General features: G+C 41.5%; 4 protein-coding genes and 1 long non-coding RNA gene across 14 annotated transcripts in view; 3 read left to right on the forward strand and 2 right to left on the reverse strand.

Annotated features, from left to right (window-relative positions):
* On the forward strand, positions 1-1,835 carry LOC125486637. The gene is made up of 2 exons (XR_007265266.1): positions 1-226; positions 416-1,835. It is a non-coding gene; the product is annotated as an uncharacterized LOC125486637 (long non-coding RNA).
* Positions 1-22,908, forward strand: part of aldh4a1 (aldehyde dehydrogenase 4 family, member A1) — a 419,312-nt gene that overhangs the window by 76,000 nt on the left and 320,404 nt on the right. The gene's annotated exons all lie outside the window — the stretch shown is intronic.
* ubr4 (ubiquitin protein ligase E3 component n-recognin 4) overlaps positions 1-22,908 on the forward strand; it is a 259,887-nt gene that overhangs the window by 17,038 nt on the left and 219,941 nt on the right. The gene's annotated exons all lie outside the window — the stretch shown is intronic.
* akr7a3 (aldo-keto reductase family 7, member A3 (aflatoxin aldehyde reductase)) lies at positions 3,945-10,305 on the reverse strand. 2 transcript variants are annotated; one of them, XM_020512430.2, is made up of 7 exons: positions 10,009-10,305; positions 8,545-8,732; positions 7,883-7,987; positions 5,610-5,706; positions 5,044-5,143; positions 4,783-4,912; positions 3,945-4,532 (listed from the first exon to the last, which is right to left on the reverse strand). In XM_020512430.2, the coding sequence occupies exons 1-7, from the start codon at positions 10,268-10,270 to the stop codon at positions 4,371-4,373; spliced, it is 1,044 nt and encodes a 347-aa protein (XP_020368019.2). In that variant the 5' UTR covers positions 10,271-10,305; the 3' UTR covers positions 3,945-4,370. The 2 variants fall into 2 exon arrangements, with proteins under 2 accessions (XP_020368019.2, XP_048470929.1); XM_048614972.1 differs by having other exon boundaries at positions 8,545-8,727; positions 10,009-10,273.
* mad2l2 (mitotic arrest deficient 2 like 2) lies at positions 10,552-21,569 on the reverse strand. Its single transcript, XM_048614973.1, has 9 exons — positions 21,406-21,569; positions 20,608-20,659; positions 19,556-19,674; positions 19,277-19,348; positions 18,288-18,388; positions 17,652-17,746; positions 17,039-17,112; positions 11,715-11,807; positions 10,552-11,212 (listed from the first exon to the last, which is right to left on the reverse strand). The coding sequence occupies exons 1-9, from the start codon at positions 21,472-21,474 to the stop codon at positions 11,171-11,173; spliced, it is 717 nt and encodes a 238-aa protein (XP_048470930.1). The 5' UTR covers positions 21,475-21,569; the 3' UTR covers positions 10,552-11,170.

Here is a 22,908-nt window from a genome sequence, read left to right on the forward strand (position 1 = left end):
GAAGAAAGGTATGGTAGTAAACAATAGCAATTAATGCAAACTGACGATGACAGAGTAGCCGGTGATCTAACTTTCTAGAGTCATAGAGGAAAGAATAAGATTTGGAACAGTCGGCAGTAGTTGGATTTCACTTGTGGTCTCCCTCCTAGGTGTTGTGACATTATTATCTGATTATGATGTATGTAAAGAAGGTGCCTCGCTGACTCCTGAACAAGCACGTCTTCTGGTTAGTCTTTACTTTCAATAATTAGCTTGCAGGAATTGAAGTCACTATGACTAGCTGGAACCTGCCATTAAGTTGCAAAACATATTTGCAAGTCAAAAGAATTGTCCAATTTTCAGCATTCAGATTAAAAAAAAACAAGTACGGGTGACATGGATACTGATTCCTACCTGTTCACTGTCTTTTCTGCAGAAACTGCTTGGTGTTGAAATGGCAACCTTCAAAGTGACAATAAACTGCATGTGGAACTCTGAGAATGGTGAATTTGAGCAACTGACAACTGATGGAAGGAACAAGCAAAAGGTGGAGGAAATGGAGGAGCAGGAGTGACTGAGTGCAAGTTGAAGAGCTCAGCCTGTGTACTTCAAAAGTGTCAATCTTCAATGACTAACGAACAATTTCACAGTCATTTGGGAGAACAACTGTTGCAAATGTGGACATTGAATTTAGTGAGCATTTTTAATAAAGTTTAGAACTTCAACAGATTTATTGGCTGGGTCTCACCTAGTGGTGCAAGAGGTGTGCAGTATTGCAGTTTTTTGGTATGTACTGACCTTTGAGGAACCTGTTAACATGACCATCCTAACATTACAGATAAAACCACCCTATTTATAGGTCCTTTCCAAGCTCTTAACAGCAAATGAATGTGTTTGTCTTTGAAATGTCACTTTTGTGACTATTGGGGAAGGCATGGTGTCACTGGACCTGTGCAGGGAATACAGTTACAATTGCTGTTAAACACAGCTGGACCACTTTACAGTTGACATTGTCTTCGGCCACAGCTGCAGCACTTAGGTTACCAACCTCTCTGAAGAATGGCAGTAAGCAATAGTAATTCATGCAAACTGGTGATAACAGTGGCCAGTGTTATTCACATCTTCTGTTGTTACAAATGAATGGTGAAAACTTGGAGCAGTAAGTGGTGCTCACTTTCAGTCTGTGTTCTGTCTGAGCTCTTCACAGCTAATGAATGGCTTTGAAATGTTAAGATTCTGGAAAGCAGTGGTGTAGCAAAAAAGGTATTGTTCAGAACCCCAGGCAAATGTTCTAGACACTGGTTCTGATTCCTATCAGTACTGTTGGTGACACTTGAACTCAAGCTGGCCTAATGGTGACCATGTAACCATTACTGATTGATGTAAAAAGAGTGTCTAGAGAGACCGTGTTTATTGGTCTGGCTAACTTTAGACCCACAATTTGGCTTCCTGTTAACTTTCTATGGGCATTTAGAGGTGGTGATAAATGCTGGTCTAGCATCGATAAATGCATCGTCTGCATCCCATAAATGCAGTTTTGTTTTTAGTAATGAGGGAGTCAATTTAGGAGTCACAAGATGCTAATAGCAGTTATGAGCTAAATGGCTCATGAGTTTTTTCAGAGTGAAGGGTGGGGGGGAGGGTTTGCTGAAGGATTGATATGAGCCAAAACATCTTACTCTTGTAAAACAAAATGCTAAAGGCCTTTTCTATCCATCCACAAGATTCTGGTTTGAGAGATGGTGGTCTCATGGTAATGTAACAAGATTTGTAGAGAGAATGCAAGGGAATACAAACCCTATTGTGAGAATTCAAGTTTAATGATTAAATTGAATAAAATGTTAATCTTAAAGCCACCAGATTGTTGTAACAAATGTGTATATAGTTCACTGATGCCCTACACGGGATGACATCTGCTATCCTTACCCAGTGTGTTGTAGATCTTGAATAACTAACAATGTGATTGACAATTAACTGCTCTATGTAATGGCATTGCGTACCTCTCCAGGAGTATCAAACTGCCATAAACCCTGGGTGTACCTAGCCCCATGAGTCAGGGGTTTAAAAAGTTAATCATCTTCAGGGGTAATTAGGAAGAATCAATAAATGCCTTTCCAGTGATGTTTGTATCATCAATAGCCACAGGTGAGGTGCTGGAAGACTGGAGGTTGGCTAATGCGGTGCCACTATTAAGAACGGTGGTAAGGAGAAGCCAGGGAACTACAAACTAGTGAGGCTGACATCGGTAGTGGGAAAGTTGTTGGAGGGAATCTTGACGGACAGGATTTACATGTATTTGGAAAGGCAAAGACTAGTCAGGGATAGCCAAGATGGCTTTGCACTTGGGAAATCATGTCTCACTAACTTGATTGAGTTTTTTTAAAGAAGTAACAAAGAGGATTGATGAGGGCGGAGTGGTGGATGTGATTTATCTGGACTTTAGTAAGGCATTCAACAATGTTTCTCACGGTAGAATAGTTAGCAAGGTTAGATCACATGGAATACAGAGAGAACCAGCCCTTTGGATACAAAACTGACTCAGATAGAAGACTGGGTGGTGGTGGTGGGGGATAGTTTTTCAGACTGGAGGCCTGTGACCAGTGTTGTGCTATAAAGATCAATGCTGTGTCCACTGTTTTTCATAATTTATATAAATTATTTGGAATGTGAACAAAGGAGGTACAGTTAGTAAGTTTGCAGATGACACCAAAATTGGCAGTGTCGTGGACAGTGAAGAAGGTTATCTTAGAGTAGAATGGTACATTGATCAGATGGGCCAATGGGCTGAGGAGTGGCAGATGGAATTTAATTTAGGTAACTGGGAGGTGCTGCATTTTGGTAAGACAAATCAGAGCAGGACTTGTACATTTTGTGGGAAGGTCCTGGAGAGCGTTGCTGAACAAAGAAACCTTGGAGTGCAGGTTCATAGTTCCTTGAAAGTAGAGTCACAGGTAGACAGAAGAGTGAAGGTGTTTGGTACGTTTGTCTTTATTGGTCAATGCATTGAGTATAGGAAGTGGCAGGTCATGTTGTGGCTGTACAGGGCATTGGTTAGGCCACTTTTGGAATACTGCGTGCAATTCTGGTCTCCGTTATAAGAAAGATGGTGTGAAACTTGAAAGGGTTCAGAAAAGATTTACAGGGATGTTGCCAGGGTTGGAGGGTTTGAGCTACCAGGAGAGGCTGAACAGGCTGGGGCTATTTTCCCTGGAGTGATAGCGGCTGAGGGGTGACCTGTATAGAAGTTTACAAAATCATGAGGGGCAATGAGTAAGGTGAACCGACAAGGACTTTTCCCCAGGGTGGGTGAGTCCAACACTAAAGGGCATAGTTTTAAGGTGAGAGGGGAAAGATTTAAAAGGGACCTAAGGGGCAACTTCTTCATGCAGAGGGTGGTGCACATATGGAATGAGCTGCCAGAGGAAGGGGTGGAGGCTGGTAAATTACAACATTAAAAAGGCATCTGGATGGGTATATGAATGGGAAGGGTTTAAAGTGATATAGGCCAAATGCTGATAAGTGGGTATAGATTTATTTAGGATACTTGTTTGGCATGAACGAGTTGGATCTAAAGGGTCTGTTTCCATGCTGTACTATGACTCTTAAGTACCAAAAATTTTTTTTTTTTTTAAATTTCAGGGATATCCCACCACACCCCCAATACTGCCCCTCTGACAATATTCTCTTTATCTGAATTGATAGTCTCAAGTTAGCATACTACCACTGAACATGTTAACATTCTGTAATATACTATTGTGTATTTGTCAACATCAGGCAGTACATTTGGTCACGCACCCAACCCTTCCCAAAAACAAGAGAAAAGTATCTTCCCTACACCATTGTAAACATGAACAAACGTATAACAAAAGTAATGGGAATCCATGGCTGTAAAATGACATCTTCGTTACTTCAGTTGATTCCTCCTATTTGTTATGCTATAAGTTATTTAGGCATTAACAAATAAATGACCAATTCATTGATTTTATTCACCATTGGAGACATTTGAAATAAACATAATTTAGTACTTTTTCTAACAGCTTTGATTCTAACAAGTGGTCATTGTTCAATTCAACAACATTTGTGGGATGAGTTACTGAAAATCCTCACGGTGTAATCTTGTCTCACAAGTGACTTTGTCCAGGGCTGGTCTTCTCTCAGGTTCCATATCACAGGACAGTTACCTTGACCACTTAGATCTGTTGTTACTTTCCCATTGCAACTCAGCAACTTTTCACAAGAATGCCAAGTAGCTGAGCTTGGTGAACATCAGTTACATTAATCATTTCATCCCTTTCTAAACAAATTTAATGGTAAGTGCTTTGAACTGGGTTCATCAAGAAATTTGTAAATATTAAGTGTTACTTTAGTGCTTCTATTTTTAAGGACCCCTCCTATCGAAAGTAATTTGGACAATCGTGCGCCACAAGATCCCAAGCTTCATTAAAGGCCTTGACCACAGCGGGGGCAAGTGGCCCTTCCTCTGAGGCAGCCAGGTTCATCTGAAGCTGTTCCATTGTTGACATTCCAATTATGACTCCGTCACCAAGATCCCCCTGGAGAAAACAAACATTAGCTATAGTAGTTGAACAATCCTGATAGAGAATTAGTAAGCTAGAGATTATTAAATGGAGGAAAATTGCACCAAGCCTCCTCATTCAATATCTGAATGAAAAGGTAATGAAATGAGCAAGATCGGTCCTCCCCACATAGTAAAACAGTTATCTTTGGACAGGCTGGGCCAAGTCATCACCTCAGACTGTAATTTGTAACAATAATATCTATGTTGCAGAATCTGTGCCATACCCGGAGTTTGGAGTGATGGTACATCCATCTTAATGCTGCTGCTGTCAAGCTTGGCTTCTCAGAACTGTATGATGTATCTATTGTTTTCTTCACTAAATCTAAAGCTCGGAAATGATGGTCCTTCCAATACCTGAGCAAATAAAGAATTTGCATTGAGACAGAATAGAAAATCAGTCAGAGGTAGGTGCCAAACAATCTTTGCTGCTACAGGACAGATACAGAATATGAAGACTAACAGCCATGGCCAGTTTGTAAACTCACCTGTTTCTGTAAGCCTCAGCCCAGTTGTTTCCAAAGAACCGGCCAACGGGCTGTTTCTCATTTTTGTCTTCAAATTTATATTTCCCGGTCAGTAACCCACCTGCACCAACAAGACAAACTTTATATTGTCTCCATTCCTCAGGATTCTACCCACAAACCCTACCATCCTGAGGTCTCTTCAATGCTGCTTATGATCTAGACTGTACAAAATTCAGTGTGGCATCTAGGATATTTTGTTAAATTTGGGAATAGACCCAGTTTCTTCCCTCCCTTGAAGATGTTGATCCTTATTCCTCCATATGATCATCCTACAGTGTGGGGTTGGAAGCAAATCAATATGGATCAGGTTTTCTCTGAGTCATGAGAGGCTCTGATTGTGGTGGTGATGATCTGACTCTGCATAGGGAACAGTGCGATTCAGCAATTGGACATCAAACAACTTGGAAACTTTTCTGAACGTCCACATGGTGTCACACGGCTGGATAATTCAAAATGAGTAATTTCATCTGTTTTGCTAAACTCGGATACTCATTTTATGTTTCATTTTCTTCTGAAATGATACTTACCCGCAAGCGGATTGTAGCCATAAAATCTCATCCCAAAATGTCGGAGACAAGGAAAGAGTTCTGTCTCCACTTGACGAGTTGTGGCATTGTACATTCCCTACAAAACAAACATAAAATTATTCCAAAGCAATTTGTCCATTTGTGGAAAACATACATCAAACAGAATGATAGGCATTCATTACAGCAAAAAATTCAAAGATATTTAGCTTTGTGACAAGCAACTGTATAGTATCTTCACAGCCAACAGATGTCTCAAAGTACTTTACAGTAGTCAAGTACTTTAAAAGTGTAGTCAACTTTGTAATGATCTTAATTGAAGTGAAAAGTTGACCGAAAGAGCAGAGACAAGTCCCAGCTCCTAAAACTAGTACCCAGGGATCAATTATGTCCACGTGACAGGGCAGACATGGCTCTGGTTTAACGTCTTATCTGAAAGGCAGCACCATGAAAGGAGAAAACAAGAAATTTTGCAGAAGCAAACTGTAATCCAAAAAAAAAACTCACTGTGCTCAGCAGTATGAGAACAGGTTGATCAAAGTGGACAGTTTTAAAGAAGGTCATAAAGGAGTTCAGAGAGAAGATTATGGTAGGATTGAGACCACTGGGATGCGTATGTCAAATATTGGAATAAAGCGAATGGTACAACAGGACAGACGTCTGTCAACGAAGGAGGAGCAGGTTCATGTCGCATGTTGGGATATGACGCAGACCGATCATTTTCCAGGATGAGAGATTAATTCACAGAGGCCATACCCTAGCCTCCGAAGGAATGTCCAAAGTTTGCAAATAACTACAAAAAAACTAAAATTTATATCATCTTTAAAATCATAAGTATTACAACAAATGGTTAATAGAGGAAAAATAGTAGGTTACAAAAAGATATGGATGGATTGGTCAGATGGGCACAACAGTAGCAAATGCAATTTAACCCTCCAAAGTGTGAGATGATGCGCTTTGGAAGAAGCAACAGGACAAGACAGTACTCAGTGATTGGCAGGACACCAGGAAGCTCAGTGGGACAAGAAAGTGCTTGTCCACAGATAGCTGGACAGGTTAATGGTGTAATTAAGAAAGTTTATAGCACACTCCCCTTTATCAGACATGTAGCATAAAACCAGGGAGATTATTTTGGAGCTGCACAAACTTTGGTCGGGTTACAGATTGACTACTGTATGTATTTCTGGTCACCACACGATAGGACGAACGTGATTGCACTGGAGGGATGCAGAGAAGATTCACCAGGATGTTTTCTGGGTCAGAGCATTTTAGCTATGAAGGCAGGCTGGATAGGGTCACGTTATTTTCTTTAGAGCAGAGAAGTCTGAAGGAACAACTGACTGAAGGGCATAAGATTATAAGGAGCATGGACAGGGTCGGGAGGAAGCTTCTATTCCCCTTAGTTGAAGGGTCATTAGCGAGGAAGCGTAATTTAAGGTGAAGGGCAGGAGGTTTAGACAGGATTTGAGGAAATATTTTCCACCAAGAGAGTAGTGGGATCCGGATGCATTGCCAAGGAGGGCACGAGAGACAGAAAACTTCACAACTTTTAAAACATACATGGATGAGCAGTTTAAATGTGACATTCAAGGCTATGGGCCAAGTCCTGGAAAGTGGGATTAGTGGAGATAGGTTGGTGCAGATTCAATGGGCCAAAGGGTCTCTTCTATGCTGTATCACTTAATGATATGTTTCAAATTACAAAATCTGACACTGAATCACATAAGGAGATATTAAAGCAGGTAGCCAAATGTTTGGACAAAGAGATAAGGATTAGGAAGCATCTTAAAGGCGGAAAGAGAGAGGCGAGGGAAGCTCAAAAAGCCAGAATTGGAGGAGCAACAAATATCCTTGTGAAAAAGAGGAGGAAAAGACACAAGAAATGTAAGGGCAAGGTTCTGGAATAGATTGTAAACAAGGATTGATAACTATTGAACCTTTCCTAAACTAAAAATCAATGTTGATTAGCAAGCATTGGTGCGTTGGGTAAACACAGTTCAGTGCAACTTAAGGCATTGGTAGCAGAGTTTTGGAGGACCTCAAGTTTACAGACAGTAGAGCATGGGAGGATGATTAGATTGTATTGTCATAGATTAAAAAGCAGTAATGCTGGCCTAACCATTGAAATCCACATCCTGTGATCAAATAACTAAATAAAGTAATATTCTAATTTATTCAGGCATAGAAGAGAAGACTCAGCTGGGTACAATAAAGGCAAAGCCCAGAATGAGATCCTCCAGCAGGTCAGATGTTGCCAATCTTGCTCTTTGACTTACCTGATAAATCGTGGGAAGGACCCATCTGTTATGTTTACAGATTGAACACACCTCTGCTACTTCCCATGAAGCATAGTTTGAGAGGCCAAGTTCTTTAAACTTCCCCTAAAACAAAATCCATGTTAAAACATTCTGACTTTCTGTAAGTTATTTCACAGCTGCAAGAACATCGAACACAAGCCAGATCATTATTCTGCAGTGAGGGCAGGATTTCTATTAAAGACATGCAAACTGAAAAACTGCTCAAAGCCTTTCTATGCAGCAAGTCACTCTGAAAGGCAGTAATATTTAAATATTTCTCTCAAGACCCAATGATGTCAATCTTTTACATGCCTTTGAAGAAGGAATGTTGGCCATGATACTAGCAGATATTTCTGATATATCCTGATGGGATCTTTAATAACCCCTGAGCAACTCACACAGAAGGATAGGACCTGTATTTAGCACCCCATCCTAACAGCTGTACTTCCAATAATTTTGTACTCACTTGGTACTGCATTGCTCAATGTACTATGGCAAGTGAGACTAGTCAAATAGTTATTTCATCAAGATGACAGACCTGATGAGCCAAATAGCTCCCATTCCCATTCCATACTCTAATATTCCTTGCCTGTTCCTCATGCCCACATGCTCAGTGTTGAACTCGAATATCCACATTGTACCTGTTGGTAAAGTTCCTGACAAGCAGCTAGTGTTTCTTCAATTGGAGTCTCGTGGTCTGGGGCATGAAGGTATAGGATCTCAACGCTCTCCCTTTGCAGGCGTTCCAATGATGTTTTGAACTGATTTCGGACACTGTCTGCTTTCAGTGTCCTCCCGTCCCATGGATTCACTTTTGTTGCAATCTTTACTTTAAGATACAGAAAGAAGCAAGAATCGGCAAAAAATCAAGGAAGAAAATGTTGAGTAAATTTGATAGATGTTCAAAATCACAAGGAGCCGAGACAGTGCAGCTAGAGATGGCCTGTATCCATAGGTGGAAGGATTGAGAATCAACGCACAGACTACCAAATGGACCAAAGTGACAGTCATGGAGTTAGACCGCATGGAAACAGACCCTTTGGTCCAACTTGTCTATGCTGACCAGACATCCTAAATTAATCTAGTCCAATTTACCAGCATTTGGCTCATATCCCTCTAAATCCTTCCTATTCATATACCCATCCAGATGCCTTTTAAATGTTGCAATGGTACCAGCCTCCACCACTTCTGGCAGCTCACTGCATACATGCACCACCGTCTGCGTCAAAAAGTTGCCACTTTCAAATCTTTCCCCTGTTACTTTAAACCTATGCCTCTAGTTTTGGACTCCCCTACCCTGAAAAAAAGACCTTGGCTATTTACCCTATCCGTGCCCCTCGTGATTTTACAAAACCTCTATGAGGCTATTTTCCCTGGAGCCTCCGATACTCCAGAGAAAATAATCCAGCCTATTCAGCCACTCCCCGCAGCTCAAATCTGCCAACTCAAGGAACATCGTTGTTAGTATTTTCTGAACCCTTTGAAGTTTAAAAACATCTTTCCTATATCAGAGAATATATAACAGGAGTATAAACAACTTTTATTCAGCGTGTGATCTGGATATAGCGGTGCTAAAAGAATGGCTTTCAAAAGAGAATTGGTTAAGCGCCTGACGGTAAATACGTGCGTGGCTATTTGGAAAGTCTGGATCAACTGGGGCTGTTGCAGACAACCAGCCAGAGTTGAACTGGCGACAACAGTGTGGAGCTGGAGGAACACAGCAGGCCAGGCAGCATCAGAAGAGCCGGAAAGTTAGGACCCTTCTTCAGAAACGGGGGAGGGGGAAGGGAGCTCAGAAATAAATAGAGGAGGAGTGGGACTGGGAAGGCAGGTGGGATGGTGATAGACGGTATGTCCTCCTTTTGTTCTCTAACCATTCTTTGAAAAGGAAGCTCTGAAATCCTGCTTCATTAACAAAGACCCTCAAACTCGACGAGCTGAATAACCTGCTTCTGCTCTTAAGTCTTAGTTGGGGCTGAGATAAGCAGATTTTCTTTACGCCCTAAGAGAATGCAGAGAAAAGGAGAGTGGGTGGAATAACGGCTATAACCATCTGGGATAGCTGCAGCCTCGATAGGGCCGAACGGTTTACGCCTGGTCTTCACCTTTCTGTCCGAGGCCCATCGAACCAATGATCTCTTCCGAGTGCCCGTCCGCGTACATGAACGCGCTGTCCAGCTCATCGTGCCCATGCTCCATGAACGCGCACACCATTGCCGCGCTTTGCTTGGGATCCACGCGTCGCCCAAACTCCATGGTTCCCAGAACGGTTCTGGGCCGCATCTCGGCAGAACATGTGGACATGGTGCAGGAAGCCAAATGACACCACCGTACCGCAGGCCGTAAAGTGAAAATAATACTCAACATGGCCGCACTGAGGAGGGCGTGGCCAGGCAAAGTCCAAAAGATATCCAACAAACGGAGAAGCACATGATTGGACGGAGCGATATTAACCCCGCCCCCTTGGGAACTGCAAACAACGTCACTGAAGCCCACCCACAATATAACCAACACTTAGGTTCTCCAGGACTTTGGCCCAGGTTTTTCGTAGAAGTACAATTTCCTTACACCACCAAAAGAAAGGGTAAATAACATATGTAGGGTTTTTTAAAAATGCCTGTTAATGGATTTCACTGTTAACGATTTAGTTCTTTATGTAAAGATTTTATTTCCAGCATTTTTAAAAGTACAACAAAAACACAAACCTCAAGCATTTATTTAAAATATTCTTTCATCTAGCAATTCTTCCAGGACCACCATACAAAGTAAGGTTTCAGCTCTCTCCTGGTCACTGTTCCCTCCTATTTGGTGCTGGCTGTAGCCTTTCCCACAACTGACCAATTCCTTATTGTGGAAACTGGTAGTTAATTCTGGGAGGGGGTGCAGAATCTAGTCATTTTTGTGCCTTTTACAGTGTTGTATGAATGCTCTCTAGTCTATTCAGAAAAAGTTACATTGTTAAAACAACACCTAATCATGCAGGAGATAGCTCTTTCAAACCCAGGCCTGGAACCAGAAATTTACACAAAATTTCATTTTCTCAATTAATGCAGCACAACACAATGTCAAAGTACAAGCTATGACTACTGTATAAAAGGGTTAACACCCTTAGGTACAAATTCAGGACTTGGTCCCTGATAACGTTTCACACTTAACGAATTTTGGAAGTTCTCTTCCACTCCAAAAGTCAGCTCAGTAATGAAATATAGCCAATGTATTGGATTCTCTCCTTCACTTTGTACGTCAGATCATCTAGACTCCATGACATCAGGATGTTTTCTGAGCTCTCTCTTCAACGTACAACTGCATCTATAAAAGAGTAAAAATAAATTAATGCAACTCCAAAAGTGAGGCCATAGTACTACACATATAGTTTACTGCAGCATTGCCAACTACATCAGAGAGTCAGTCAGATAGCACAGAAACAGGTTCAATCAGTCTATGCCAACCATAATCACAAACTAAACTAGTCCTGCCTGCTTGCACTTGGCCCATATCCCTCCAAACAATTTAAAAGAGATACTGTCATCACACTCCTCAGGCATAATCCAGGAAGCAGCAGTTACAGAAATCTAGGTTATCACTGTAGTCTCAACCATATTACAGACCAATGGTTCAAACATTCTGAGAAAATTAGTTAGATGATGCTCGTGGCCTCCATTGCCACCCCAAGTTATCATCTAATTCATTCTTCTGGTCAAGAAATCTTTCTGCTAATATCTGATGAGCTTATAATCAAAGGTCATGAGCTACTATTGCATGAATCACACAGAGAACATACGGCATGCCTTGTGAGAAATGTAATGATTACCTTTAAAATATCTGATGTCATAGTTTTTAGCGGGATTAGCCGTGGCTCTCGCATGTTCACCTCCTGTTCATCAGCATGGATCCATGGGAAGTCCTATACCAGGAACAAGCAAACAAACAAGAAAGCTGAAACATAATCTTAATGGGTGTTTGTGATGCATTTGTTCTTGGGTTTGGGCAGTTTATCATTATTCTGGATGTCCAAAGACAGCAGTCAGTGATGGTGGATCTTGAACTGCTGTAGTCAATTATTGTGCTGGTGTTGCTAGAATATGCTGGTTGGAAAACTCCAGGGTACTTATTCACTGATAATATAAGAATGATGATTATATGCTGTGGTTGGTTCGCTCGCTGAGTTGGTTCATTAGTTTGCAGATGTTTCATTACCCTGCTGGGTAACATCATCAGTGCAGCCTCTGATGAAGCGCTGTTGTGTTTTCCCACCTGATATTTAAACTCTGGGGTCCGTTGGAATTGGTTACCTCATTTCCGGTTTTTCTTCACAGTGGTGTATATATAGGGTCTATCTACGTCTACATGTTTATTGATGGCCTTCTTGGTGGAGAACCAAGCCTCTAGAAATTCCCATGCTTGTCTCTGTTTGGCCTATCTTAGGATCATGACGTTGTCCCAATTGAACTGGTGGTTCTCCTTATCCGTGTGAATGGAGACGAGTGAATACTGGTCATGTCTATTTGTTGCTAGTTGGTGTTCATGTATTCTTGTGGCCAGTTTCCTTTCTGTCTGTCCAATGTAATGTTTGTCACAGTCCTTGCATGGGATCTTATATATCACATTGGTTCTGTCCATATTGGGTGAGGGATCTTTGGTTCGAGTTAGCAGTTGGCGTAGGGTTGACGTAGGTTTGTGTGCCACTCTGACACCCAATGGTCATAGGGGTCTTGTGGTCAGTTCGGATATGTTCCAAGATATGACCAAGAAGGCCATCAATAAACACGTAGAATTAGACCCTATATATACACCACTGCGAAGAAAAACCGGAAATGAGGTAACCGATTCCAATGGGCCCCAGAGTTTAAATACCAGGCAGGAAAACACAACAACACTTAATCAGAGGCTGCACTGATGATGTTACCCAGCATCAAACTAACGAACCAGCTCGGCAAACGAACGAACCAGGCAAACGAATCAACCACAGCATCCACAATCCGAGCTACAAATCTTTTCAAGACCTTTAAACGATGATATATATCAAAGCTAAGATAGTGAGTGACTTGAGGGGAATTTGCAGGTGACACTGTTCCACATGATGTTGCTGCTTTTCGTATTTTAATGTAGATCAGAGGACTGGGTGCAGCATTTCCAGGTCAGGGTTTGAAATAGTTATCTCCTACACAATTAGGCATTGTTTTAACAATGTAATTTTTTTTCTGAATAGATTGAAGAGCATTGATACACTGTACAAAGGCACTGTACAGAGGTTTCTTTAATTTCTTCAGAGGACATCAGCTTTGCTGGCTAGGCAGCATTTATTGCCAATCCCCAGTTTCACTACAAAAGGTATGGAAAGCTGTCTTCTTGAAATACTGCAGTCAATGTGCTGTTAAGTAGACCCACTATATTTAAGAAGAGTTCCAAAATTTTCACCATATGACAGTGAAGCAACAACAATAATACTGATCCAAGTCAGAGTGGCATCGACCTTGGAGAGGGACTTACAGGTTAGTGTTCTCGTTAATGACTGCAAAATTCTGAGCCTCTGACTGACTCCTGTATGGCTGATCCTGCCAATTTCTGGACAATGATAACCTCAGGATGCTGGGAGTTGAAACAAGCTTAACACAGATGGGATAGAGGGTGAATATTGAATTCAGTTGATAGCGCTTTGTAGCAGCCTCCTGGCTGATAAAACACAGATAGATTGTAACTTGGCCAAATAGCAAGGGATGCTGGGTGCACTGGCCAAATAAAACGCTGAAATCACAAAACCCACACACCAGACACAGTGCAAACACAGCAGTCAGGTGCTAATGATATTAGCTTAATGTAAAAGCCAACAGTTATTCTGGACAGACATACCCCAACAACATATCCACCAATCAAAGGAGAGCCCAGAAAGAAAGGCACCGGGACGTTCTACACAAAGAAACTAGCAGGAGCATGCCATCTAAATGATTGACTTTTGTTTCAAATTATTAAGATTATCTCCCTGATTGGCCAGAACTATAGAAAGTTCCAGAAGATCATCTAAAAGGTACAAAAACAGGGTTCACCTGCAGACCTCACTCTTGGAGTCTAGGAGCAAATTACTGCAGATGCTGGAATCAGTACTGAAGACAACAAATGTTGGAGATCACAGCGGGTCAGACAGCATCCATGGAAAGAGCAAGCTAACATTTCGAGGCTAGATGACTCTTCATCAGAGTCTTCTGAAGAAGAGTCATCCAGACTCGAAACGTTAGCTCGCTCTCCGTCCATGGATGCTGTCTGACCCACTGTGATCTCCGGCATTTGCCGTTTTCAGTCACTCTTGGAATCGTCTGAGGCCTTCCGAGGAGAACAGTATAGCGAGAGGCAGAGACCAGCTGACCATCCAGAGGGAGAGAGGAACAAAGCAGCTTCGCAGACCCAGAGACAGAGCCACAGACAGCAACTGCATAAATTTACAAGAGACTTGCAAAGTATTGTAACCTTAAGAGGCCAAGTGGGATTAGAGATAATATGTTTAGTATTAAAGATTATTGTAATTTGTTCCTAATCAAGTGGGACTGTTTTGCATTGGTACCAGCTTGTGTTCGTATTGATTTGACCGCTTCTGTATTATGGGACACCTGGGCAAATTAGTTCATAATATTCTGGTCGGAGTGGTCTAAATAGTTTTAAGGAGACATCAGACAACAGTTTGCTGACAGTTCCTGCATCAACCCCATTCAAGAGTGGAGAAACTTCCAAAACAATCCTTACTTGCAATATGTGGATGACAGGGACCAAGAGTTGTATCATTTGCCCTGGTCACAATGATAATAACCAATTCAGTTACGCATATGAACAGTAGTGATGCTCAAAGGAGGTGTTTATGGAGCTACTGCTTCCCCGGATTTATACAAGTGCCCACCGTCATACTCAACATAATGTGAAGTGTCTACAGAACCCTGCTCTGATCCAGTGACCAGAGAAAGTGTGAACTATCTATAACCAAGTGCTTCTGAGACTTGGCACATTGAAAAATAACTCACTGCTAGACTATAGTCTAATGTGCCAGAGGATTGTGTTTTGCAGTCATTTCTGTTTGCAATGATTTAGATGTGGTTTTCAAGTCAGTGGTGTCAAAATAGTAGGTGATACCAAAATAGAAGGAGCAATTAATTCTTTAAATTTAAAGGAAATTACAAAAGAATATTGGCGAGATAGTAGAACGGGCTAACACAAAGCAGAGAGAACTCAACTTCAGTATATGTAAAAGTGAAGTATTCTGGGAATCAAATAACTGTTTAAATCACATCCAGTTTCATGACAGAGTGCAAGAAAAATTGGTGATTGATAAAATTTGGGATTTAGATCTCAGGTTGATTCAGAGTGAGCAAGTGGATTGAAGGGGAAGGAACAGTTTATCAAAGGATAGAATGGAGAGCTAGGGAAGAGTCTGGTTCCATTCTTCTCAGTTCGGTATCAGTAAATTCTAGCTCATCCAGATAATACAGCACAGAGGTAACCATGATCTTGACAGAGATGATGGACAAGGTTGAACTGATGTCATCAACATAAAAATGGAAACTAATTTCATGTCTATGGATTTTGCTGAGAAGAATAGAATTAAGAATTGATCATAGAGGAAACTCTGAAAGCAACTGTGTAGGAACAGCAAGAGAAACCATTATTGGATATGTATTGGTGGCATTTACACAGATAGGGTATTAGCCTTCAAGGACAGAAACAACAAAAGATGATGATAAGGCCATCTGTGTCAAACACCATATGAAATCATGTAAACAATCATAGAAGATCAACATGGAACAGGTTTTTATTTCAAGGAGTGGACGATACCAGGAGTTTTGAAATGGGGTGTAATACCAACTATTTTTTAAATTGTAGAATGGGACAAGGGTGTCACTAGCATAGCCAATATTTGTTGCCCATCTCTACTCGCCCTTCAACTAAGTGACTTGCTAGGCCGTTCAGACAATAGTTAACAGTCAATTGCTGTGGATCTGGAGTCACGTGTCACATGTGAGTACAAGAGAAAATTGAGTGCTGAGTGGCATTGCTGCTTTCACACAATCTCTCCATCAATGTAAGCAAAATGAAGTAGCTAGTTATTGACTTCAAGAAGTGGAATGGAGGACACACCTCTGTCTGCATCAATTGTGCTGAGGCGGCGATGGTTGAGAGTGTCAAGTTTGTGGGAGCGATGATCACCAACACCTGGGTCCACCCACGTCAACACAAAGGTCAAAGATGCACAACAATGCCTCTACTTCTCAGGAGTCTAAGGAAATTCAGCATGCCCACAAAAACCTATATCACTTTTCACAGATAGAATGCTTTCTGCAGTGCATCTGGATTCATCGCAGTGTGGTATGGCAACTACTCTTCCCAAGACCGCAAGAAACTACAGAGAGTCATGAACGCAACCTAGTCCATCATGCAAACCAGCCTTCCATCCATTGACTCCATCTATACTTCCTGCTGCCCAAGGAAAACAACCAACATAATCAAAGACCCCTCCCACCCCGCGTATACTCTCTTCCATCCTCTTCAGTCAGGCAGAAGACATACAAGTTTGAATATACATACAAACAGTTCAAAAAAGCTTCCTTCCCATTGTTAACTGACATTTCATCAGACCTCTCAAATGTTAATGTTGATCTCTGTCTCTGCACCTTCTCTGTGGCTGTAACGCTGTATTCTGCACTCTGTTCTGCCACCCTTTTGCACTTTGTATGGTACAATCTGCCCGTATAGCATGCAAAACAACACTGTTTTCACTGTTTCTCAGTACCTGTGACAACAATAAATCAAACTCAAACAGGTAGGTCAGAACAGGTAAGGACATTCCTTTTCCTAAAGGACGTTAATGAACCAGATGGGTTTTTACAACAATCATTCTACTACCATTTGACTAGCTTTTAAATTCCAGAATTTATGGAATTAAAACCCTTGTTCTCCAAACATTAGCCTGAGCCTCTGGTGACACTACCACAATGCTACCATCTCTGAAAAAAGGGAGCCATTGATAACATAAACAGACATTGACCTGGAAATAGAATCGTCCCCACTAGAAACATGCATCATATTAATGTTCACAATTAACACATTGCACACCAAAGATTCTATTCCATTGCAGAGTCCAGATATAATGCTCACCTTTATCACTTGAATTTTCTCCATGTTTCGTGTGGCAACATCTCGGGTATGGACCAATACAGTGAAGGTACAGCCTAGAAATAAACAACGCAATTCTCATAAATACAAACATAGGAGATAAGACTCTGGAAGAATTTATTTCAGTTTCAGCATTAGAAAATTCCAAAACAATAATAAAACAGTTATGCCACTTCAATAGCATAGCAAATTAATCTATAGAGTCATGCAAATCAATGAGGTGCCAGGCTGAATTCCCAGTTCCCCACTCTGAGGAAGGGTCACCGGACCCGAAACGTTAACTCTGACTTTTTCTTCACAGATGTTGCCAGACCTGCGGAGCTTTTCCAGCAACTTCTGTTTTTGTTCCTGAGTTCCCAGTCTGTTACCTTCAGAAGGAGAAGTGAAAAAAAAGGTAGAGAAAAGAAAAATCGCTGTTCTAGCAAAATGTAGACAGAAGCTTCTTACTCCCTCAGTCAGATTACACCAGGTCAGTCTTTTCCCCTGGGTGTTTAGCCAAAATAAGCAAAATTCATAGCTTGGTAAAACAATGGGTGAAAAATTAATAGCTTGTACAACAGGACCGTGTGTTACTGCCACCAAGCCACAGGCTCACCTGGCGGGTTGCTATCAAGAATTGCATCACAGACACTGATTTTCAGGATCGACGCTCGAAGCAGCTGCTCGACACGGGAAAGCAGTGTGTCAGAGCTGTAAAACAGCAAGGATACAGAATAAATGTCACAGGAAAATTCAATCAATTAAAAATATGCTTGGTACAAGTGTCCTTAACTTCTCTTTCCTCCCTTTTACATCATATTTCTTCTGAACGTACTGAATCTTCTGCGCATTGCTGAATTGGCCTTAAGTACTCTCTGGTAGTTAGCCATCAAACATGAGCCTCAAGAGTTTATTTGACTGTAAGAAAAACACAGCCATGTGTGATCCTGGCCTCACATGTAACATTCTAGGAACTTTAGAGAAAATACCAACACAGATTCCAAGGTGTTTCTACTCCCAAATGGCTGACTTTGCTCTTCATTACTTACTAATATTTTTGCAGACAGCCCTGAGCCAGTCAGTCTTCAGCTCATGTATTCACATAATCAGTTAGTGCTTCCCTAAGTTTGCCAAACTCCTCCATGAATCAGAAATGGGGCTATAAATCTCTGGGAGAATGGCAGAGGGGGAAAATCATTTCTGTCACAATGAAAGTAGTACAAGAAAATTGGCAGTGCTGAAAATATCTCACCTGACAGACAAGAGAGGAGGTTGTGAAATCTCAAAGACAAAGCGCTCTACAGGATGATGCTCTTTATCCAGGATCACTACCACCATCCGATCCACCTCATTCTAAACAGGAGAAAAGATCACAGGTCAGTTCACAGGCAGCTCACCACCCAAATATTAACGAATAGACGTGAACAAAGAGTGGCCACAAACCAAAAGCAGTTAGAAGAAATCAATGCTTTATTGGAATGCAGAGATTTTTATAAATCTAGTTGTTCTCAAGAGTTGAGTGGACACTGTTGTATTTATTGTCTCCTTCTTGATCCTCAGCGCAGTTGTTAGTCCTATAATGGTATTAGGAAGGAAGTTTTCAAGATTTTAATCCAGTTACAATAATGGACCAATAAATTGCCAAGTCCAAATGGTGTACTTTGAAGGGAACTTGAAGGTAATGGTGTCCCAACAACATTTAGTCAGGTAGTAGGGAGGAGTGCTGTTAAGGAAATCTTGAAGAATTGCCACAGTTCATCATTTTGGAATAGATCATCATAAAGTAGTAGGGTCATCAAGCAGGTTACTGAGTCATGAATGCTGTCAAACCAAGCGTTCTAGAGACTGCACCTCTCAGGGTAGATAGTAAATGTTCTATCATACTCATGACTTTTGCTTTATATAGGCTTTGAGAAGTCAGAAACTTAGTAATTCAGCACAGAATTCCTAACCAACTCTTACAACTTTCCTTCCTAAAGCACATTACCAAATACATTAATAAATGGACAAAAAAACAGATAAAAAGCCCTCTCTGCCATACAAACATTTGGGACAGATATAAAAAGTCAACATACAGATAGCACCAAATCAGAAACAGCTATTGTACACATTCTACTATAAGTACCCATCCACTTTCAGAGAGTATGCAGTGAGGACAAGGGAAGATAATTGGAACAAAACTAACTCAATGAAAAGCAGCTATACACAATTACAGAGCAGACAATTAAAATTCTTCCCAACCTTCTCAATCAGAGGCTTGATACAATGCAATGTGTCCTGGATGTACTGGTTAAGCTCGGGGTGGCATGACATCTAGGTAAACAGAGCAAATGGTATACAAAGAATCATTCAGAAATTCTTTTTTTGAAGCCAATAAATCACAATTACAGCTCCATATTAAATAGACTCAAATGATGCACCCAAGTTGTAAGGAGTGACAAATTTCACAGGATAAGCTATCTTAGTTGAAATTGTCTTCTGCAGTGTAGCAACAAGCTGGAAGCTCATCAGTTGACTCACCTGGACAGGTACATTGTACTTTTTCCTTTTCTGAAATATTCCAACTGGATAAACCTCACGTACGTACAGGATCATATGAATAGCCACTTCCAAAAATTCACACAGTACATCTGCAACAACTGAACAGAGAGGCAGTGCAAAGATAAGACCTGTTGCACATTAGAATACAAGGACATTGCAGCACAGCCTATGGACAGCACAGTGCACGGTTGTATATCAGTTGAACATAGAGATAGGGAACAGAGTTGAGGTTGTTGACTTGCTCACCGAGCTGGATTGTTTTTGTTCAGACGTTTTGTCACCATGTTAGGTGACATCATCAGTGGAGCCTCCGATGAAGCGATGTTATTCTACTCTATTCTATTCTAACTTAAGTAACCATAGTAGCCCAAGCCAAACATAGACACACACGGGAATTCCTAGAGGCATGGTTCTCCGCCCATACTTCAATCAACAAACATATCGAATTGGACCCCATATACAAACCAATACAGATCAAAACCAGAAATGACAGTACTCACCATAACGGACCGGACAGTATAAATACCAAGCAGAGTAGAATAACATCACTTCATCGGAGGATCCACTGATGATGTCACCTAGCATGGTGACGAAACATCTGAACAAAAACAAGCCAGCTCAGCGAGCAAGTCAACAACCTTATCCACAACCCAGGCTACAGATCTTTGCCAATACTTTAAGGGAACAGAGTTGTTAAAAAGAGATGCCACAGGGCCTACTACAATAAAGTATTGTACAGTCCTCAGTATCTTTGTACAGGATACAAAACAAACTCTGAGTATACTCATTCCTCATCACCAATTAATTCCATCTGAAAGTGCATATGACATCAGTTGAACAGAGGATCAGGTTCAGTTATGATGATCTCCACTGCCCAACAACCATTTGGACAAGCCGTAGCCAACCATGCAACTATCTCCCAAATTGTCAACAGGTTAGAAGGAAATGGGAGTTAATTGACAATAAACTAGATGGTTGTGTTACAATTTCATGCAACATATTACTGACAGTGAGAATATCAAAGACTGCACCTTGTCCAAAATTGAGGTCCTGTCGTGTGAGGGTGGTCATGTTTACAAATACCTGTCAGATAAAAAAAAACAATTACAGTTAATCCAGAGAGCTGTGTCACACTTTCAGATGAACAATATGTAACAAATTCTCCAAAGCCTTTAACAAACAAGATTAGAGATAACAAGGTGTAGAGCTGGATGAACACAGCAGGCCAAGCAGCATTAGAGGAGTAGGAAGGCTGACGTTTCAGGCCTAGACCCTTCAGAAATGGCTTTACACCTTGTTATCTCAGATTCTCCAGCATCTGCAGTGCCTACTATCTCTGAAACAAACAAGATTATCTTTTTTTAAAAAAAATTGACACTAAGCCACACAAGATTCAAAGTTATGTGGACAAAACCTTAGTCAAGAAGAGTTTTCAGGGAGCATTATAAAGGAGGCGAGAGCGAGATTTTTCCTCCCTGCCTCAGCACGTTCCCCTTTGGAATATTTATAACGATTTTTATTGATAATTCCACTGATTGAGGACTTCGAATGTTATTTCAGTGCAAATCCAGTTCTCTATGTAATTATGGTGCCTCACGTCTTGGTCCAAGGCGATACAGCCCTATAAATCGGACCAGTTTTGTTCTGTGGTCAGAATAAGACAAGTACAACAGAGGGGATGATAACAACAGAAGAGTGGCGCTATTCAGTGTAAATTAAACTTGGAAATATTCATGAGAACGGAGGCGGGAGGCGGGAGACGGCAGTACTGCGGGGACAAAACCTCAACCGGACACCCAGGCCGGGGAACTGCACATTGGATTCCTTACCCCGGCCTGTTCCGAGTACAAAATCGACTGCTGATCGTCGCTCAACACCGTTAGCTGCTGACTACACATTGGATTAGTTCTGCCGACACCCTCATTGTTGCGGGATGCCCCCGCCCCCTAAACCGGATCCTTCCGGGGACCGTCGGGCTTGACCTTGCCCTGCAACGTCGTGCGCCGTGACGTCATCGGCCTGCGCACCTAGCACGCGCCAAAGCACGAGCTTCAGTTTGAACCCAACTGTTTGGAGCGAGATTGAGCGGTCGTCGTCCGTTCATCCTCCGACCTCAACTTTCATATCCATCCACTATTTTCACCATCACCCTCCATCTTCACTTTTACGCCCTCACCTTCATCCTTCCACCTTCACCATCTCTAAATTCTCAATTTTCACCATCATCTTTACACCCTCCATCCTCACCCTTTACCTTCGTTTACCGTATTCACCTTTACACCCTCCACCTTCACATCCTTCGCAATTACCAACCACTTTTATCATCTTTCTTACATGCCCCACCCACAGAACTGCATTGTCACCCTGACACCTTGCCTTGTACTTTTAGCATCTGCTTTCCCTCTGACACATTCACTTCACCCCTACCTTATAGCCCCTCACCTCATTCCGTTCACCTTCCTATCTTCCTTCACCACACACCCTCCATTCTCACATATTTAACTCCGACCCTCACTTTCATCTCACCCCTGCACTCTCATATACTCACTTCATTCTCACCTCCATGGCTATTTAAACCCCACACTCATCTTAACTACATCAGTATGGGTCTGGAGTCAAATGTAGGTAGGCCAGACTGGGTATAAATTGCAGGTTTTCCTTCCTCAAAAAGCAGAATGAACTACATTTGTTTTACTGACAATTCCTAGTTGCCATTGAACTAGCTTTTTAAATTCAAGATTTATTAATTAAATCCAAATTTCATCATTCATGTTCCCAGAGCATTAGCTTTGGTCCCTGGAATGCTAGTCTTGTGATAATGCTAATACTCCATCAATTCTTCCTTTTTACATTAGTAACAGAAACAACATATCATTGGCTTTCTAATTGCAAGTTCTGTTTCACTTCTTCCCCAACCAGCAAGATCATTATTTGTAAGTTCATACATTTCTCACGAATAAAACAATGGATATGAAAAAATTTTTATTTACATTGTGAGTTGTTGTGATCTGAAAAGGGGAATAGAAGCAGATTCATTTGTGGTATTAAAGAGTTGGGTAAATACTTGAGGGGAAAATATTCCCAGGTAGGAAGAAAGAACAGGAGAATGAGACCAGGAAACAGTAAGGAGTGCAGATGCTAAAAGCCAGAATCAATAAACATGGAGCTGGACAAACAGCACGTCAGACAGCATCAGAAGAGCAGGAAAGTCAACATTTTGGGCCAAACCCCTTCATCAGGACTGGGGAGGGGGAGGGGGAGTGGAGCCCAGTAATAGAGGGGTGGGGCTGGGGAAAGGTAGGTGGGATGGTGATAGGTGGATGCAGGTAATG

Source organism: Rhincodon typus, chromosome 31 (assembly GCF_021869965.1).
Source record: "Rhincodon typus isolate 14 chromosome 31, sRhiTyp1.1, whole genome shotgun sequence".
Lineage (NCBI taxonomy): Eukaryota > Metazoa > Chordata > Chondrichthyes > Orectolobiformes > Rhincodontidae > Rhincodon > Rhincodon typus.

Coding starts and splice junctions, on each gene's coding strand:
- akr7a3 (XM_020512430.2), bottom strand. CDS start 10,270: ATGTTGAGTATTATTTTCACTTTACGGCCTGCGGTACGGTGGTGTCAT. Junction 8,733..10,008: donor GATGGGCCTCGGACAGAAAG/GTGAAGACCAGG, acceptor TGTATCTTAAAG/TAAAGATTGCAACAAAAGTG. Junction 4,913..5,043: donor GCTGAGGCTTACAGAAACAG/GTGAGTTTACAA, acceptor TTATTTGCTCAG/GTATTGGAAGGACCATCATT.
- mad2l2 (XM_048614973.1), bottom strand. CDS start 21,474: ATGTGTAGTCAGCAGCTAACGGTGTTGAGCGACGATCAGCAGTCGATT. Junction 19,675..20,607: donor GGACCTCAATTTTGGACAAG/GTGCAGTCTTTG, acceptor CTCTCTGTTCAG/TTGTTGCAGATGTACTGTGT. Junction 11,808..17,038: donor AGAAAATTCAAGTGATAAAG/GTGAGCATTATA, acceptor TTCCTGGTATAG/GACTTCCCATGGATCCATGC.